The following is a 20,529-nucleotide window of genomic DNA, read 5'->3' as shown; positions in this document are numbered from 1 at the left end:
ATTTTGAATGGAGGACCCGAAGGTGCTTTTTCAAAACGCAACTGGACTTTTTTTGTTTTTCTTTGAAGATGTTCTGCTTCTCATCCAAGAAGCTTCTCCAGAACCGAGGAAACTTTTTGGATGAGAAGTGAAATATCTTCAAGAAAAAACAAAGAAAATTCAGTTGCCTTATGAAAAAAAATCCTTTGGGACAACCATGAGCTGGATGACTGAGAATCTCCATAGATATTTGAATGGAGGACTTTGTACCACATGCATTTTTCTTTGTTATTCGAGTCATCTCTTCAGTAAGTCATCTCTTCATGTTTTTCATAATCTGCCTGGGATACAAGTATCATCACTGATTCGCTTATGGCCTCATTGCTAGCAATTCCTGTTCCAAGTTATTCTGCTCCGTATTTCTCTGTTTCTTTCTCACCGAACTGTCAAGTTTTCTTCTGGGATACTTAATCCTGTGACAGCAACATCACTATTTGTGTCAATGTTAATCCAACCTTTTGAAGACTAAAATATTTTTAAAATGTGGAATATCATTGACATCATGATCATCATCTACTTTCATAAGATGGTACTTACAAAGGACACTTTGTATATCCTACATCTGTGCAGTGACATCACACAAATCAATCTACATGTTCAAATGTTAATAAATTCATGTTATTAGAAAGACCATATTTAAATTTTCTTGCACAGCAAGCTATGCATTGTTAGTAGCAAACCCAAATGCCACTTTTCCATGGCAAAATTTCATGAGCTATCACTGACAATTTTTGAATGACAAAACCACACATTGGTGACTTTTAGTCTTGGATTTACTCTCTCTTGTTCAAAAAGCTGCTAAAAGGAGGCAATGTGCATTGCATAATTTCTAGGCAGAATTATGTTTCCCTCTTTTTCCATCTGCCAGCTCTCTGCTGAAATATCTACCAACATTCCTCCAGCAATTCTTAATTCATATCAAAGGAATGAGAAAAGAAACATTGGGCAGTGAAATGGTTAACTATTTTTCCTCCACCCAAAATTCTCTAATATGAATGAATCACTCTGTGCCTAGATTCATGTAAATAATATTGAAAAATTGCCTTGTAAAATAAAATTTAGATGGAAATTCAACTGATCTACATTAGGGCTAATGCGCTGAAAAATTATACATTTCTATTGCAAACGGGGAAAAGTAAAATTATAACCTAAATTAAGCAGACTTATCCATTCTTACAAAAGTCATCTTGGTCCTTAAACAACCTTCAAAGAACAGCAGGAGGAAAAAAAAAATCCCAGCCAAATCACATAGCCCAGGTTGAAATCAACAGATTCAGAAAGAATTCCTTAGTGGGCAGGAAGCAACCCCTGCTCATTTCTCATATGGATTCCTGTCAAAAGTAAGTAAAATGATGGATGATTTCATTCTAAGGAGACTCCAAGAAATATGAGAATGCAGACAGGATTCCAATATGTGGGGTAATCAAAATATATTAATTATGCGTCCTGACAACAGTTTCACTGAGTTGGGTATTTAGAAGTGCAAAATAAATGTTTCCTTAAATAGGGGGAGGAAATTTCTTGATGCTTATTACCACTAGGAATAGGATACAAGTTTGGAAAAAAATATTTCACAATATTCTAATTATTCTTTGCTGTTGATGCAGCTGTCTGATTAATATATGCCCTAATTCAGACCAAGAAAAAAGTTTGTGTAAGTGTGTGTGTGTGTGTGTGTGTATAAACTTACTGTATAGATCTAGGAGTGTGTGGGTGTACACACACAGGCCTAGATCTATACAGTAAATTTATATGTATTCAGTTGCAGGCAAAACCTTTGGCATCCCTTGTCAAATTTTACATAACCATACATCTTTAAGTGAATAGAAGTTTACACAATTTGATGGTGAAGATTTCTGCAAATTTTGACTGCATACTGCACTTAATATCTGCAATTGTTTACAAATCCAAAATCAGAAAGCAGCGAAAATGGCAGGTGCACAAGTTTAAATATCGTTTTGTCTGGTATTTTTTAAAATCACTTCCTCGGGCAAAAGCTTTCTTGGGTATAGCTTAAAACCTTTCCTGTAGCCAGCTAAGGTCTTTCTATTATTGTTTTTGGAATTTTTCTCACTCTTAATCTGGGAAAAATCGTGGAAGGCCTTTCCAAGACCTTTAATTTTATTTTCTCTAAATTCTTTAGATTTGGTTGAGGTATGTTTGAATTGTTATCTTGCTGAAATAGCTAACCTATTTTAGCTTCAACTTCTCCAGTATGGGAGATTAATCTTTAGGATATGTTGATATTTAGTTAAATCCATTTTCCTTTCACCCACACAATATTTTCTGTGCCTCTGCCTTTACATAATTTCACATCATAATGCCATCCCCATGTTTAATGCTTGGCCAGATGTTCTTTTCTCCAAACACTTCACTTTTTTTCCTCCAAATATATTCTATATGGTTATGGCTGAACAGTTTGGGTTCTGCTTCATCTGTCCAAACAAAGCACTTTATTCCAAAACATTTCAAGCTTACCAAGTTTTCTTTTCCATACTTTGGACAATTAGAAGTTACTTTTGTGGTGATTCCTTCTGCCAACTTTCCTTGCAGATTATTGTTGTGGAAGAAACATACTAATTAATACAAGGCTAACTGAACTTTACAGAAGGTCTTTTGCAAAGATCTATGGATTCTTGCAGATCTAACGAGTTTTATCAAATATTTTTCTTGGCCTTTCAAATCAATTCCATGTAAATTTTGTTTATTAACTATGTATCTCATATGTGAAATTGCCAATTAGAAACAGTTAGAGGTGTTTTTTTAAAAAAACCCCTCATATTATTTTTTAAATTTTCCATAGTAATTGGAAGTTGACAGAACAACAAGCACAATCAGAGAGGATAGAAGAGTCAAAGTCTTCCCTATCATCTGTAGAGTTATCTGCTCCTAGCTAATTGTAGTCCTAACAAGTCAGTCACAATTTTGGGCCTTACTAACAATTTTATAGTATAAAAGGGGGGGGGGGACCAAAGAATAGCTGTGAATCAAATGGCTAAACTTCTGCATTTTCCATATTCTTTTAACTAGTTTAGAATACATAAATATCATCACTGCAAAAAAAATTATTATATAGAGCAGTGGTTCTCAACCTTTTTAATGCTGCGACCCCCAGCCGGTCGTAAGTTGAGGACTACTCAACCGGTCGTAAGTCGAGGACTACTCAACTGGTGCAGCACCGTTTGCAGAATGGGACTTTTGGCGGGCTCAGCAGGGCAGAGACAGCCTGGACAATTCCTATTGGCTTTTGAAAGCCAATAGAATTAGACTCTATTCAAGAGAGTCTATTCTATTGGCTTTCAAAAGCCAATAGAACAGCGATTCTCAACCTATGGGTCGCGACCCCATTTGGGGTCGATCGACCTCTTTTGTGGGGTCGCCAAACGCGGCGATCCGCCATTTTGTCGCCTCCGGGGGCGCGCTGCGCCTCCGGGGGGGCGGTGCCGCGCACGTGTGCCGCGCGTGGGGGCGGCGGCGCGCCTCCGAGGGGCGGCGCCACGCATGCGCGCCGCGTGTGGGGCGGCGGCGGGCCTCCGGGGGGCGGCGCCGCGCATGCGTGCCGCACATGGGGGTGGTGCCGTGCCTCCGGGGGGCAGCGCCGTGCATGCACGCCACGCGCAAGGGGGCGCCGCCGCGCATGCACGCCGCATGCGGGGGCCCCGCCCCCATGCGTGCCGCGCACGGGCGTAGCCCCACGCATGCGTGCCATGCGGGGGGGGCGCCCCCATGCGCGCCGCGCCGCGCATGCCCATAACGTTTGTGTGACGGGGGTCGCCGTCACACAAACGTTGAGAACCGCTGCAATAGAGTAAAAGGGAGTAGCACAGCTAAGGAAAAGAGGGGAAAAATGGCGGACTGTGTTGTTTGGCGACCCCGTGAAATGGTCGTTCGACCCCAAATGGGGTCCCGACCCACAGGTTGAGAACCACTGATATAGAGTTTGAGTCAGCTTCTTTTTATCTAGGGATTCAATGAAGCATACATGTTGACCAGGAGCTTCTAAAGTTTTGGAAGCATCTGTATGTACGGCTAATTCTCCTTCAATTGAAGCTCAGTTTCAGATGATTTTATGGATACATTCCTGTGGAACTATAGAAGTTGTTTTCATTTGTCTACTTCAGAGTATTTTTTTTTTCATTTTCTTATTTTAGCATAAAGTCTGGAAATCTTGTATCCAAATACTAACCAGGTTCAAGAGTGCTGAGGTTCTAAACTTAGATAAAGTCAGTCAAGACACCAGATGACATAGATGGATAGTAAGGGAGGGAGAGGGAGGGAGGGAGGGCGAGGGAGAGGGAGAGGCAGAGAGAGAGAGAGAGAGAGAGAGAGAGAGAGAGAGAGAGAAACCCCTAGTCAGTTTCAGAGTAATTTTCCAAACAATTTCACTTTCAAGTCCTCCCTAATGGAGAGATAGCAGTAGCTGCATCTGATAGCTAATTTGTTTTTTAAATGTTTCTGATGTTGTATTTCTCCCTCGTTGCTTCTTTGTGGCTTTGTAATTTCTGTGAAACATCTCAATTAGTCTTATCCTTACTGAAACTTTTCCCACATTGAAAGTTTTGATTAAATAATATCCAACTTTGAATGTATGAGGTGATGTACCCTTTAGTTAATGTGTCTACCTGGGGAAACCCAGAGAAGGTTAGGTCATTCAAATCAGTATGTAAAATTCAACTCTCTTTCACTCTCTCCAAGGATAGTTGGGTTTCAGTGCTACAGTGACAAAAGAAGATAAAAAGAGACAGAATTCTTCATCAAGATTAAATTAGATGTAATTTTGGATGTCTTTGAACAAAAAATATCTCTATATATGTGTATACAAGCACATATACACATGACACATGCATACTTACTCTACATCACTAGGTAAGAAAGGATTTCTTCTTCTTCTTGTGCTATATCCATTATCGGACATTGGCAATCATGTTGGCGATCCTATTTTTATCAGCAGCCACATGAAATAGTGCTGCTGAGTTTTGTCCAAACCAGTCCCTTAGATTTTGAAGCCATGATGTTCTTCTTCTGCCTGGACCTCGTTTGCCTTCAATCTTTCCCTGGAGGATTAAATGGAGTATGCTGTATTTTTCTGGGTGTCGCATCACATGTCCAAAATAATCTAACTTTCGTTTTTCAATTGTTTTGATGATTTCCCTTGGCTTCCCCACGCGGCTTACCACCTCCTCATTTCTGATCTTGTCAACCCAGCTTATATGTAATAGCCGCCTGTAAATCCACATTTCAAATGCTTCTAGTCTCTTCAGGTGGCCTTCTGTCAGAGACCAACTCTCTACTCCATAGAGCAGGATAGAAAAAGTATAATACCTGACAAGCGTGATTTTCAATCTTGGGCTAATGCAGAAGACCTTTTTCATTTTGAAGAATGCTGTTTGAGCTTTTTCTGTCCTTGTCTTTATTTCAATGGTCATGTCCCAGTTTTCATGTAAAGGATTTAGACAGCAAAATTATGTGAGTGGAAAAATAGATAACCTTTTAACTACTGATAGGTTTGGATGACTGTCAGCAGGTTCCTAGGATGGAGGCTTTGATCTCAGTGTAGGTGTACCAGTCGTCTGAAAGCCTGCTTATCTATCTATCTATCTATCTATCTATCTATCTATCTATCTATCTATCTATCTATCTATCTATCTATCTATCTATCTATCTATCTACCTACCTACCTACCTACCTACCTACCTACCTACCTACCTATCCATCCATCCATCCATCCATCCATCCATCCATCCATCCATCCATCCATCCATCCATCCATCCATCTCCAGCAGGCAGGCCAGTGAGCTAGAGTACAATAGGGTGAGCATCCATTAGTTCACCACAACAATATCTCAAACTGCTAAGTATTAACAAGAAATCATGGCAGCAAGTGGCAGAAGCATCTGAAAGTATCCTATGCAGTACACAGAATACTTCGTAAATAGATACAATGCCAGTGCCTCACTACATATTTCTATGTAGGGACAAGCAGGGGAAAGTAGCTACCACACTAGGTGCTCACACCAGCTGAAATTCTTGAGCTATAATGCACTGGTCCTCACCATATAGGAACCTGTGTTTTCAGGGATATAAATAGCCAGCATAAAGCCTGTAATGTGCCTGTCAGACTTTATCAGGGAGGTTTCTTCTGAAAAGAAGCAGGCAATCCCCAATCCAAAGTTAAATAGGCATGGATGTAGTTATGATAGCTGCAAGGAAAGATATGTCAACAATTACATACAGTATTGGAGGAGAGGTGCTGCACCATGAGTGCCAGCAGACTTCAAAAAATAGTACTTCTGACACATAGCAAGAAAAGTATGGTGGAGGCTGTCCTTGCAGTGGACCAGAGACAGGTTGAGGACAACATTGTGTATTGTGTCTTTGAAAGTCAGCTTCAGGTGCTCTACATTTATATCAAATCAGAGAAAAGATTGAACTGTGTACATTCAAGGAAAATTCTTTATATGCAGACAATTTGTCCTTGTAGCTCAGTTTGTCTACTCTGGCTGGCATAGATTCTTCATCTCTTGATGGTTATATACCATCACATTTGTATTGATTCTTAGCAAGTCCCCAACCTAGTCGATCTACCTGCTTTTCCAAGGTCCAGTGTTTGCTCCATAGAATGTTACAAGGAAAATCATTGCCTGCACAATTCTGATCTTTTTAGGTGTAGATACATTCCAGCATCTGAATATCTTTTCCAAAGTCTTCATTGCTACTCATCTAAATGTTAGCTGGCAGTGTATTTCTTTTTTAAAAAATACTTGTTATTAAAGATTATAGTATATATATTGTATTAATTTTGGCAGTGTATTCCTTGACTGCCTGGTTCCTTTACTTGATAATTGATCCTAAAAGACAGAAGCTATTCTCACTCCAGTACCTTGATTTTCAATTCTAAGGCTGATTGCTGTATCTGTTGTCATTAATTTGGTCTTCTTTATATTTAATTTTAGTTACATTTTTTTCACTGTACTCTTTGACTTTCATTACTAGAGCTTGCAGTTGATTTACATTTTCAGTTGTCAGAGTTGTGTAATCAGTGTGGTGTAAGTTATGGATGGTTTTTCCTCTAATATTAAAACTACACTCATCTTACAATCCATCTTCCCACAATATATGTTCAGCATATAGGTTGAAAAAATAGGGGAGAATATATAGCCTTCTCTGACTCCTTTGCTCACTTGGAATCAGTCTGTTTTGCTAGAGTAAAGGGAATATTGGTTTCCATTGTGTTATTCTCCAGATGTGAGGACATAGTTAGATTCCTAGATAGCCTATCAGTTTCTATAACCTTCTGACTTAAAATTGAATAGAATGCTGATGTAACTTCATATTCTAGTACTAGAGATTCTTATAGAGAATCTCTTCTAAGTCATCTTGAATACCAACATCTCTAATGTACAAAAATTCAGTATACTCCTTCCATCTTTGAATTAGTTCCTATGTGTCATGTGTCATTGGTTTCATGTAGCATACCAGTTCAAGACTGCAACATTCTTCTGAGTTGGAGATCTTTTGTTTTTGAATGTTTGTTTCTCTCTTTGATGGCCTTATAGATGTTGCAATGCTTTTTCTTGTCTCTTTTAACAGCTCTCTGAAATTCTTTATTAAGTTCCTTAAGACTCTGGCTTCTCAACTATTATTATTTCTTGGTAAAATATACTAATTGTTTACCATTACCTTTTCTGTGTGCCATACACAATGATGCCTTTGCTGTTGTCACTAAAGTGATCATTTATCTCCAGCAGCTTCCTATATCACTGTTGCCCAATATAAATCCCTGCTTGCTTTAACTGAGCATTGGAGTGACTTTCATGCCTTTGGCTGATCAAGCTGGGATGATATGGTTTTAATATACCTTCCCAGTTTATTCCCTCTCAAGGACAACTCCTCACCATAATGAGGCAGCACTGCAGGATTTTATGAAGGTCCTGTGATGCCATAAATTGAATCTTTGGACTTCTATTTGCAAAATCCATATTTTGGATTAAACATTTGGTTGTTGTTTTTTGATTACTATTTGCAACACCAACAGAGTTTCCATTCCCTGTGCCATCAATCCCATCATATCAAGACTGCATTATCTATTTTCCCCAACCTGGACATGTTGGCTGGCAATTCATAACATTCCCCAGCTGGTATATCTGTGCAAGTCTAATGCATCTTGAGGGTCTCAGGTTGGAGTATGTGGTTCACAGATGGAGATTAAACCATAGTAGCTGTCTTTGTCTCTCCTTCCCCCCTCAATTAAATTTAGAGTCCAATCTCTGTAGTGGCTGCATAATGTATATAAATGTGTTTTCTCTTAGCTATTTGCTTTTATAGTTAAGTTCTGAAAGAAAAATGCAACCAATTATGCTATTCTTTTGGGAAGAAAACAATGTTATGGGAAAAATTAAAGGCAGGAAATAAAAATAAAATGAAACATAACTAAATTTAAAGTACATTATCTTCATTCATGCTTCCCCATATTTACCTGTCTTTGAAAACATCTTGGGTTCTACCATGTCCATACAATGCTTCATACATCTCTTGCTGTTAAAAGACTCACCTCTTCCTTTCTGAAGATCTCAACTCAACCAGAATTTTCTCAGTACATATTCATTGGTAGTCTGTTTCATTCTTGATCTTATATTTCTTGTTTTATCATGAATACTTCTTAAGTGTTTGGTTAAGTAGTAACCATTGCATACAACTTATTTTTATATTTTACCTAACATATCCAACTCTCACTAGCATGTAATTATGTGGGCAGAGGCATTTTCTCTTAGATAACTATTTTCAGTTCTTTCAATAAACATTCACCACAACAATCCACATACTACAATCACATTTCTGCCAGCATTTTTACATCTTAAATTTCCTCCATCCATTTCTCCATCTTTAGTAAACAGTTTATTATTTTTCCAACTTTAATAAACATTCAATCAAATAAGCAAATTTATCAACTTTTGTTTCCCTATCAGAGATGTTTTCTCTATTCTTAGATAAAATATGTTGAGATTTATTCTACTTACTGCATAATTAGTCTGTCTAAAATGTGTTGCAAATTATTTTGCTTTTGTCTTCATACAAAAATACATGTATGATCAAATACTATACCTGTAATGTCAGAAGCATCCCTAATGCATTTATCCATAAATTCATTGAACAACCAAGGACACATCTCATACCCTAATATAAACAGTCTGCAAACTGTTGAACCATTCATTAACCATTCCTTTTTATTTTCATACATAATTATTTCTATCATATACTTTGCATTTAATAAGCAACCTTCATCTCCATATTAATGCAAATGTTCCATAATTCAAGTCTATCCACTATTAGCATACAGTTTATCCAAAAACAACAAAGATACAATAAACCTTTTTTCTCACAGTCATAGCTTTCTGAAAAGCAGAATTGTTGTCTACGCACTTTCTGCCCAGAACAAACCTGCACTGTGCTTCCCAAATTTGGTTTATTGTTACTGCTTTTATCCTTTGATTCAGAATTCATCCACACACTTTCCTAGGCATGCTAATCATACTCATACTCCAGTAAATTTTACATTCATTGTTACTTCCTTTCTGTTTCTGTTAGGATACAACAACAATATTTTCCCAGTAATGTCCATTTTGTAATAACATCCACAGATGCCTTACTATTTTTCACAGTATTCTCATATACTTAGAAGTTCATTCACTTTTTTCCCCCTGGGGAACTAAAGAAGTATTTACTTCAGTTCACCTATTTGACATGTCACTATCATTCCCAAACAGAACTCTAAATTGCATGATGGAATAATGGAATTCATTCATTCCATTCATCCCAAATAATTTCATCAATTTTATTTTTAATTTTATTCATCCAATTTTATTCATTCTCCTTTTAAATCCTCTTTCATTCATTTCCAGAACAAAGTTCTGGAATTCTAATTGTTCAGTATTTTTTCTGTTTCTTTTATTCTTAATTATTCATCATCTCTTCGACATGTTCTTTTGGAATTTCTTTTTATCTAGACATACATTATATACCATGTTTCTCCAAAAATAAGACCCAACTGGAAAATATGCCCTAGCATGATTTTTCAGGATGGTCATAATATAAGCCCCCATCCCAAATATAAGCCCCAGTTAAGATCGTCAGCCAGATGGACACATTTAGTACCATATTTCCCAGAATATAAGCCCTAACCGGAAAATAAGCAAAATAAGCAAAAATTAATCTAAGACCCAATCTTATTTTCAGGGAAACAGTAATATATTTCATACTTTCTTTGATTTTTTTTATCTTATAAATGTTGTTTCCTCATTTTCTTTCTTTGTGTCCAATTTCCATTCATTATATTGGAAGATTCATCTGAATTCTAATAGTTGTATCTTCTCTTATTTCGTCCACTTCATTCCTTTTCCTCTGTGTCACTTTCATCAAGGAATGTGATATGCTACTAATTCTCTCCCTCTTCCATCATGATCAGTCACTCAGTCAGTCAGTTGGACAGTCAGTCATATTTTTAAATGTATATTCATTCTTTTGCATACATATCCATGAGTAGCCATAAACCTTACATTTGAATGAATCTGTTTCTAACTAGATGGTTACTCATCATTCTTACTCACTTTGTGTCTGTAAATAGCTGAGTCGCTATTTTCTTGTTTCGTTTCCACCCAGCTATTCATGTCATCAATATTCCTCTCCCCCTTAGGATCTCATTCATTTAGAATGTTGCACAGTTTTGCCCAAAGCTTATATCTGGTTCTTCCACTACTATCAATCACTAGAACATATGAAGCAAATATTAATAATCTACGGATTCCTACTTCCACACCCAGACTCACAATTTATATAACACCCATTTATATTTAATGACATACATTTTAGCTCTTTTATTCATAAACATGGGGGGGGGGGTGCAGTGGCTCAGTGGTTAAGATGCTGGGCTTGTCCATTGGAAAGCCGGCATCTCAAGTTCGAGAGCCAAGCTCTATGCTATGGGATGATTTCCTGTCCTTGCCCTAGCTCCTGCCAACTTAGCAGTTTAAAAGTATACAAATGCAAGTAGATAAATAGGTATCAATTCAGTGGGAAGGTAACAGTGCTCCATGATGTCATGCTGGCTACATGACCATAGAAATGTCTTCAGACAGTGCTGGCTTAATGGGCTTGAAATGGAGACGAACACTGTCCCCTATAGTTGGCGATGACTAGTGGAGTAAAATCCACAGGGATTCCTTTATCTTTTTTTATTCATAAATATAGCTATATCTTCACCTCTCTTGATGTATCAATCAACTGTATTCTATAAGATCACACCACCTTCATTCAGATCAATTACATTATTCCCCTTTTTATTATTATAACTGGAACACAGCATATTTTATTTTCTTTCATTTCATTTGTTAATTCATGTGCATTCAGTTCCAAGTTGCAAATCTCCCATATGGCATGGTTTTCACCAGATGGACCCTTAGATATTGACCTTTGCCACTCATCATGTATTTAATCATTATGTGTATCTTTCAGTAGGAAAATGACCACTTTTATATGATATTCTGTGTCTTACAGAAAAAATGCTAACCGAAAATTAAGTAGGAAAATTAAGATTCTAGTTTTCAACAAAGATATGGTGCTGAGATACTAAGCAGAAGAATAATGCCCAAGGGATCAAAATCTGATTATTTTCTGTCTAATTTTTCTGAAAATTATACATAATCAATGTTGTCTTTAAAATACTGACTTATTTGCCCAATTTCTCTTCTAGTGCTATATTGGTGCAAAATGTATTACTTCCTTTAGCTCTTATTTTCTTGTTTAGAAAAAACAGTGAAATTATATCCAAATCCTAAAACTCTGAATGAAAGCAATATGAAAGATATTAATTTGATACAAGTTTATTTTTTTAGTGCAGTCTTTAGTATCTGTTTAAGGGTGTGGGGAGCCCTCCCCTGAAATTAACACCAGGACCAGATATGAAAAACATATTTTCCTTGAAAACTTTCTTATTCTTCAGTGCATCGTAAGATAATTATTTCAGATCCAAAAAACCCAGCTTGTGAAGTAGCTTCCAGAGACAGGAGGGGACAGTCAATATCAGAAATCCTACATCTTTTGTTGAGAACCAGGGGTGGATAGGAATCAGGCCTTTTCCAGTTTTGTGGTTTGCCTCTTTTTCCAGAAAAAAACAGTTGAACTGCCTGTAAAGGGTACAGTCTGGTAAATTCTTTAGCATCTTACTAAATCATAATGTAGTTTGCTTGGTTGTATTTTTTTTAACCATAGCTACTGTGTTAGTAAATCATGTTTTATGATTAAAGTGTTACATGACCCAGCTAACTTTATTTATTTGTTCAGTGAACCAAGCCAGAGAGAATGCCTATACTTTTATTTATCTGTTTGTCTATGAGGCTTTGTAAATCCTTTGAAAAGGATGCCTCATGAAGTGGGGAAGCATTTCCCTTCAACTCATTAAGGCAGCTGCATCTTTTTCCAGGCTCAAGCAGCAAGAAACATGGACATTGCTAACTTAAGCAGGCTCTTAGGATGACTACTAAAATAGTTTTAATCATCTATTCTGGAAAGCAACAATATCTACCAAAAAAGTAGATTACAGTTAGCTGGTTAAGCAGCACTAACTCTTTTGTTTTTGCAAAGGTAACATTAGTCTGTTAAAGAAGAAACCTGTGGCATTGTCTTGGTTTACATATTTTTAGGCATACGTGCATTGCAAATGTCATATCAATTTTATAACAGGTTCATTACCATAGCATTCTCCCAAAGAATACTGAGAATTGTAGCAAACTTCTAAAGAGTTATTAAGGGTTTCCAGTCCTTGGTTCCCAGAAGAGAAGGAATGATTCCAATTACTTCTGGTGTATACATATTTCAAGGACAAGTTTCTCAGCTTGATTAAAATAAAACACAAAATACAGTGATTCAAATGTGAAAGAGCAGAGCATTCTGTTTTCAATAGAGCTGAGCTTAATTTAGATTACATTTATAGATAGTTCTTGTTTAACAACCTTAATTGGGACTGGAATTTCCATTGCTAAGCAGTGAGATTGTTAGATGAAACATTATGTGACCACATTGCTTTGTAACAACAGCCCCAGTATTGACCATTAGACAAGAACGATTCTACCTTTCCCGCTGCCCTGTTCTCTGCCAGTCCTGCCACCTCTCACCATGCCCAATTGACTTTCTCCATCTTCTTCCTGCTGCTGAAGAGGTGTGCCTGGTCTGTCCCTTTGCAAGACAACTGCTGACCATTCATGTTCCATCCAATACTTTCAAAATTTAATTAAACTGCTGCTATCTGTTATTTCATAAATGTTTCAAAGATTTATTCTTGATTGCTAGAGATATCCTTGGATCTTGATCCATATCATTTTGAATTGAGGTCTTTCCTACCCGCAAAGCCCTTTCTTTCCTTTAAAGTCCATCCATTTTATAATAATAATAACAACAACAACAACAACAACAACAATTGTCGATAAGAAAGACAAAAAAGTCTGGATAGTGGATGTGGCAGTGCCTGGAGACAGCAGAATAGAAGAGAAAGAGCTGGAGAAGATAACAAAATACAAAGACCTACAAATAGAAATAGAAATACTGTGGCAAAAGCAAGCAAGGGTAGTACCAATAGTCATAGGCGCCTTGGGTGCAATCCCAAAACAACTGGAGCACCACTTGAACACCATTGGCATTGACAAATTCGCTATTAGTCAATTGCAAAAGGCTTTACTAGGAACTGCTTCCATCCTGCAACGATATCTGTAATACCATCAAACATCCACATCTGCCTATCCCAGATCCTGGGTAAAGACTCGATAGGTAGACAAAATGCCAAATCCAGTCTGAACATCTGGCTGACTGTGCGATAATCAATAATAATAATAAATACCTTGATGTGGTTGTGGGGCTTGTGTACTCTGAGAAAGATGAGAGCTATGCCAGAGGTTCAACCATACTGGACAGGTCTCATCAGAGGAGTCAGACAAAGAGTGTCTCTCCCATAAAAAATTGGTGAGATGTAAATTTCAGAATGCCATACCAGCTCGGATGTTGCCCAGATTAAAAAGGTCTGCGCTAAATGTTGGAGTTCCTGGATATCTGGTGAAAAATGGGCTACAGGACTCAGGACTGTTGGCTGAGCAACCAGGGCCAGCAGTTGCAGAACTACTGGAAGAAAAGGTGTTTACCTATCGCAAATACACAGTGATTGAAAACAAAGAAATAATGATCTGTTATCAAGTCCAACAAGAAGAGGATATCTAAAACGAATGCACCAATTCTGGAAAGAACAACACTCAGAATCAGAAATAACAGAACAGAGGCTAGCAGATCAACGCCGATTTATAATATGAAATAAAGTGTGCACAGAAACAGAATTGGACGAACTATAAAGGTTTACCCAAGGCAAAGAAATCAAAGCCTTGCCAGAAGTATTTCAGAATGTAGAAGCAAGCCAGGGGGAATTGGCAGTGAAGGAATCCAGCAGAGATATACAACTGTTCTCATTTGGAAACCAGGCATCTCTTTCCTCAGGAAGAACAAAACCCTCTAACTAAAGAAATAAAAGAATTGAAACAAAGAATAACTGAGCATCTAGAACAGCACAAAAACAACAGAATAAGGCTGCCTGCATTGAATCTTGTTCCAAAGAAACAGCTAGCACAAGCATTAAAAGATGCAAATACTGCAATATCAAGTATAAGCACCAATTCACTGCAAGAAACAAACCAATTAATGTACAGCACACCTGCAGTTATAACTGAATATCTAGGATGCAAAATCAACAAAGAAGAAAAACAAACAAACACTGCACCACAAAACTGAAAGATTAGACTAGAAAATAAGATCAGCAAGTTAAGATCACATGCAAGCAAGCTAGAACAGATGAAAGAAAAGAAACTGAAGAACAAGAAGACCAAAGAATACCTAATTAAAAACTACCACTTAGAAACAAGGAAGATCAAGGAAGCACAGGAAATAATAAAGCAGCAAAAACAGCTATAGCCAGTAAAATCAGTAGATACGAAGCTCGAATTACAAATTATAGGCAGAAACTCCAATTTCAATCCAATCAGAAACGTTTCGCCCAAATGTTGGAGATGTGATAGTTTGGATGCTACTTATTTTCATATCTGGTGGACTTGCAGAAATATAAAAGCTTTTTGGATTAAGATTTGGTGGAACATTCAAAAGATTTTTAGGAGAAAGATAAAGCTTACTCCACAATTATTTTTATTGGGTGTTATTGTAGATTGTGATGCTAAAGAAACTAATTTGATGTTGAATTTGATAACAGCTGTAAGGTTATTGGTAGGGCAATATTGGAAGAAGGATTTTTTGCCTACTATAGAAGAATGAATGCTTAAAGTCTCAAATTTAGCAGAAATGGCTAAGATTTCTGCTTATTTGAAGGATCATTCACAAGAAAGATACATTTCGGTTTGGAAAAGATGGATAGATTATATTCAGAATAAATATGGGACTAAAAAGTTCCATTTACTTTATGAGTAAATTTTAGAGTATTATTATTATCAATAGTTTACTATAGTGGAATTTTTATTAGTTTAATTATTATTTTTAGTATTAATATTGTTTAACAATTTGGATATTGTATTGTTCAAGAATTAGGATATTAACTTGTTTATATTATTATGTTTGTTTTTAATTTGTTTATTTTTATGTTAAAGGGGAGTTAAAGCGCATTATGGACTTGGTTATTTACATAGTTGGTTAATGTTAGTTAGAGTATGATTATTATATTTCTTACCCTGTACTCAGCTCTGGGAAGTGGGGGAGGGAGAGGGGGAGTTTAGGGTGGGTGGGGTTTGAGGTGTATATTGTAACTTTTATAAAACTTTTCAATAAAAAAAAGAAACGTTTCTACCAATCCATCAATGGAGAAACTGCAATGAATCAATACCTAACAAGGAAGAAACAGTGCAGTTCTGGAAGCAGGTATGGGATAACCCAAAGAAATAGATGTGGCTTGGTTAAAAGAGGTGGATGCAAATAAAACAGAAGTTGAAATGAAAGAACTAGTAATAACAACAAAAATGGTAGAAAAAAGAGCAAGGAAGATACACTGAAATTAGTATATCAGGAAGGCTTACTAACTACTGGAGAGACCAAACTGGCCTACAAGAAAGATCAAATGAAGAACAGAATAGAAGCATGGGAAGACAAAGCACTACATGGCCAGTATATTAAAAAAAATAGCTGGGAAAGCAGATAATAACAAGATCTGGCAATGGCTAAGAGCAGGAAAGAAAGAAAGAGACCGAGGGACTAATTCTGGCTGCACAAGACCAAGCCTTCAGGACAAATGCATATAAAGTCAAAATTGAGAACAGACAGTAAGTGCCGCTTATGCAAAGAAGCTGAAGAAACAGTGGACCACCTGGTAAGCTCTTGCAAGAAGATCGCACAGACTGATTACAAGCAGCGGCATGACAAAGTAGCAATAATGGTGCATTGGAAGATCTGCAAGAAATATCATTTACCTGTAAGCAAGAACTGGTGGGATCATAAAATAGAGAAAGTCATAGAAAATGATAAAATTAAACTGCTCTGGGACTTCAGAATTCAAACAGATAAGCACCTGCAACATAACACCCCAGACTTAACAATTGTCGATAAGAAAGACAAAAAAGTCTGGATAGTGGACGTGGCAGTGCCTGGAGATAGCAGAATAGACGAGAAAGAACTGGAGAAGATAACAAAATACAAAGACCTACAAATAGAAATAGAAAGACTGTGGCAAAAGCAAGCAAGGGTAGTACCAATAGTCATAGGCTCCTTGGGTGCAATCCCGAAACAACTGGAGCACCACTTGAACACCATTGGCATTGACAAATTCGCTATTAGTCAATTGCAAAAGACGGCCTTACTAGGAACTGCTTCCATCCTGCGACGATATCTGTAATACCATCAAACATCCACATCTTCCTATCCCAGGTCCTGGGTAAGGACTCGATAGGTAGACAAAATGCCAAATCCAGTCTGAACATCTGGCTGACTGTGCGATGATCAATAATAATAATAATAACAACAACAACAATAATAATAGTTGGAAGGGATCTTGGAGGTCATCTAGTCCAATCCCCTGGTCAGGCAGGAAACTCTATATCATTTCAGACAAATGGCTGTCCAGTCTGTTTTTAAAAACTTCCAGTGTTGGAGCATTCACAGTTTCTGGAGGCAGGTTGTTCCACTGGTTAATTGTTCTCACTGTCAGGAAGTTTCTCCTTAGTTCTCGATTGCTTGTCTCCTTGATTAGTTTCTATCCGTTGCTTCTTGTCCTGCTTTCAGGCGCTTTGGAGAATAGCTTGACTCCCTCTTCTTTGGGGCAGCCCCTGAGATACTGGAAGGCTGCTATCATGTCCCCCCTGGTCCTTCTCTTCATTAAACTAGACATACCCAATTCCAGCAACCGTTCCTTGTATGTTTCAGTCTCCAGTCCCCTAATCATCTTTGTTGCTCTTCTCTGCACATTTTGGTTCCCAAGCCCAATTGAAATCATGAGAAATATCTTCACCCATAAGGGATACTACATAAATTCTCAGTAACTAATTAAGATACAGTACCTCAAAGCAACATTGCCAGTACTGGAAGCAGTTGGGCAGAATGGCTGGCCAATAAAGATAATTGTAGACCTCTTGCAAAAGGACTTGGACCTCACAGCAGGGATTGCAACAGTTATTGTGCTCAGCCTGAAACTGGGGGGGGGGGAGAAGAAGGGTTATCTTCCTTTTTGATATCTTAAAGCAAGCACTAATCTCTGGTGACAAGCTTGTTACTGGTTAAAATATCAAGACTACTATAAAAATCTGTCTCTGACAAATTTATAATTTTATTTTTGTTTGAGCTATTGGATTATCAGCTCACCATATTATTTAAACTTGATTGATCATGTGACATTAAGTTGGTGTCAATTCCATCCACATAGATGGTTTTTTACCATGAGAAATTTAAAGTTAGTGTGAAACACATAAAATTTTGCTTTGTGAACTTTTGAAATACTACATTAGGCTTATGATGTGTGAATGTCAATGTACCACTAAGTGTTCATTGAAAAATGAAAGTTAATTAGACTGTATGTTATTTTTGTCATTTTAGTTCCTTTTTCTAAATTTTTTTTCATGAAAATAAGCTTTCACAAATTCTTTTAAATCTGAATTCCTTTATGAGTATACAATTGTTGTGGTGGTTATAATGATGTCACAAGTAGAAGATTGTGACTTCCTTTATTACCTACATCCAGTTATCCATTGCCTTCCCTTCTTCTTCTGCTACTACTGCTTCTATGCCAAGTATAATCCATGCCCAAAATATGTACATGTTTGCTTGGATCCCTTTTGGGGAGCAGTCATTCCTTGTTTCATCTAGGACTAGTTAATTCTCTGTAATTAATTAGAATGTTCCAAAGCATCATATCAAGTACTGGAAGTAGTTGGCAGTCCATGGTATTCTTAGTAACATCTCAAAATCCATAATTCAAAGTATCTTTCTCCTCTCTCTTATATTTTCCCAGTGGCTAATTTTCATAGCAATGTGTTGCCACTGAAAACAACCAGTTGTCACAAAATATTTTTATTCTTTAGGATCTTATCTAAATTTGACATTGCCTTCCTGCATAGAATTAATTACCTCTTTTTTTTCCAGCATACTGTCCCATGTTGTCTATACATGAGCCCAAACAAAACTATCTACCACTTTTAGTTATTTGCCATTCACTGGCTGACAATGCCTTTTTCTTAATATTTAACATTAGCCCAGATATTTCATTTTCTATTTTTACTTTTATGAGTTCTAAATTTTGACTGATCATTGACTTTTCCCCTCCATGTATAGTTCTACTGCATTTTGTAAGATCTTTAAACTTTTCATAATATACATTCTCTTACATTTTTTGTCTTCAGGTTAGACATGGAAGCCTAACTTTTATACATTCATAATTCAGCCTTGAGTTGGACCAATTATGGAAGTCATGGGGATCAACATTTACTAAATTAGGTTTGCTAGCCACTGCCTCTGAAGGCCATCTGCTGGGAGCCTGGTAGGCTTCCTTGTAGAGTTGATTGATGGTTGTAAGAATAAATTGCTGGATTAGATGGACCAGTGTCTCTTCCAGCAGGGTACTGTTTATGTTTGAGCAAAAACATAAACCCCACTAGACTTCTATTTCCTATTTGACAGCTGTCTGTTGTCTCTTGTAACTCAGTTTCTGGTGGCATTGGTTTATAAATATATTCTACAAATGTTTCTGTCATAGTCATTCCATCTTCTTTTAAGCTTATTAGCCTCTTAACGTTCGTTCCACTGTCTCCAGTACTTTATCTTCAGTGGCTTACTGATTCAAAGAAATATCTTTACCTAGTGGGCTTGACCTTTTGCAGTTCAACTTTGACCAGATAAGACTAGTAGCATTCAGACTGAAATGTACTGGCATTAATGGACTGCAGATTACTTCCACAGGCCTTTTTTCTTCTGTTCCCTTGTTTCCCAAAAGATTTTTCTCATGTCTTTTATTTTCCATTTCAGTGTGAAATGGTGGGTCATTAAATGCTTGAATTACCACTTCGGAGAATGATCTCAGTCTCTGAAACCATAACATTCAATAAATCAAGAAAGCAGGCATTTATAGATTTAAGATCAAAACAGGATAAAATCTATACAGTATCGAAATCTGCAACTATGCATACATAAATTCATGTGCATATGTACAACATTTTACACTTTGTGTTTCTTTATGGTCTTGTTTAGTAGAGTAATACTAGTTAAAGACTTCTAATTCCCTAAGCACTTATAAAAATCTTGTTCATTGTTTTTTCATCATTTATAGGGTTCAGAAATGTTCCTGCAAATAGCAAGATGTCTAATTAAGAAGCTTTGAAGAAAAGATGACAAAGCACCGGTTGCCATAGAAATGGAACTCGATAGATGCCCCAGATAGCAGCCCCAGATAGACATACTGAAAGATTCATAGCTGTTCATGGAAGCTAATAAGAGTAAATAAATGGTAACAGGAAAGAGTGGGGTGAGGAGTGGAGGGAATTTGCAAAATATTCCACATGTTCTGGCCAGCAGTGAAAAAAAGGTAGACCTAGATTACTGAAGACATACTGTCAAGGGCTCTCTAACATTTGAAGCTTGAGTGTTCACCCCTCAGATGTCATCGTGATACATCTATCTATCTATCTATCTATCTATCTATCTATCTATCTATCTATCTATCTATCTATCTATCTATCTATCTATCTATTCACCTATCTCAAATGCATGACTCTGGACTCTATGCAACAATTAAAGGCATCCATGTGATATGTTTCCATAGTGTACAAATGGCAAGCCATATATCATGATACTGTCCCACAAATTATGCAAAAATACATACATTGTTTTGCATTATGTAATTGATACCCTTTATGTAATACTTGATTTTATATAAAGTTCATTATGGCATGTGATATCTGTGCAATAAAAGCTATTCTAATA

The 20,529-nt window shown here is 37.0% G+C and overlaps 1 protein-coding gene across 1 annotated transcript in view; it reads left to right on the top strand.

The window, feature by feature from the left end:
- TMEM178B (transmembrane protein 178B) overlaps nucleotides 1-20,291 on the top strand; it is a 163,659-nt gene extending 143,368 nt beyond the window's left edge. The window contains exon 3 of the mRNA XM_039361749.1: nucleotides 19,877-20,291. Within this exon, the coding sequence (XP_039217683.1) occupies nucleotides 19,877-19,917 (41 nt within the window). The 3' untranslated portion in view covers nucleotides 19,918-20,291. The remainder of the gene's footprint in view (nucleotides 1-19,876) is intronic.
- The last annotated feature ends 238 nt before the right edge of the window (nucleotides 20,292-20,529 follow it).

This window comes from Crotalus tigris, unplaced genomic scaffold (assembly GCF_016545835.1).
Source record: "Crotalus tigris isolate CLP2741 ecotype Arizona unplaced genomic scaffold, ASM1654583v1 scf7180000017588.1960692, whole genome shotgun sequence".
NCBI classification, from domain to species: domain Eukaryota; kingdom Metazoa; phylum Chordata; class Lepidosauria; order Squamata; family Viperidae; genus Crotalus; species Crotalus tigris.
This window is presented reverse-complemented; position numbering and strand designations above follow the sequence as displayed.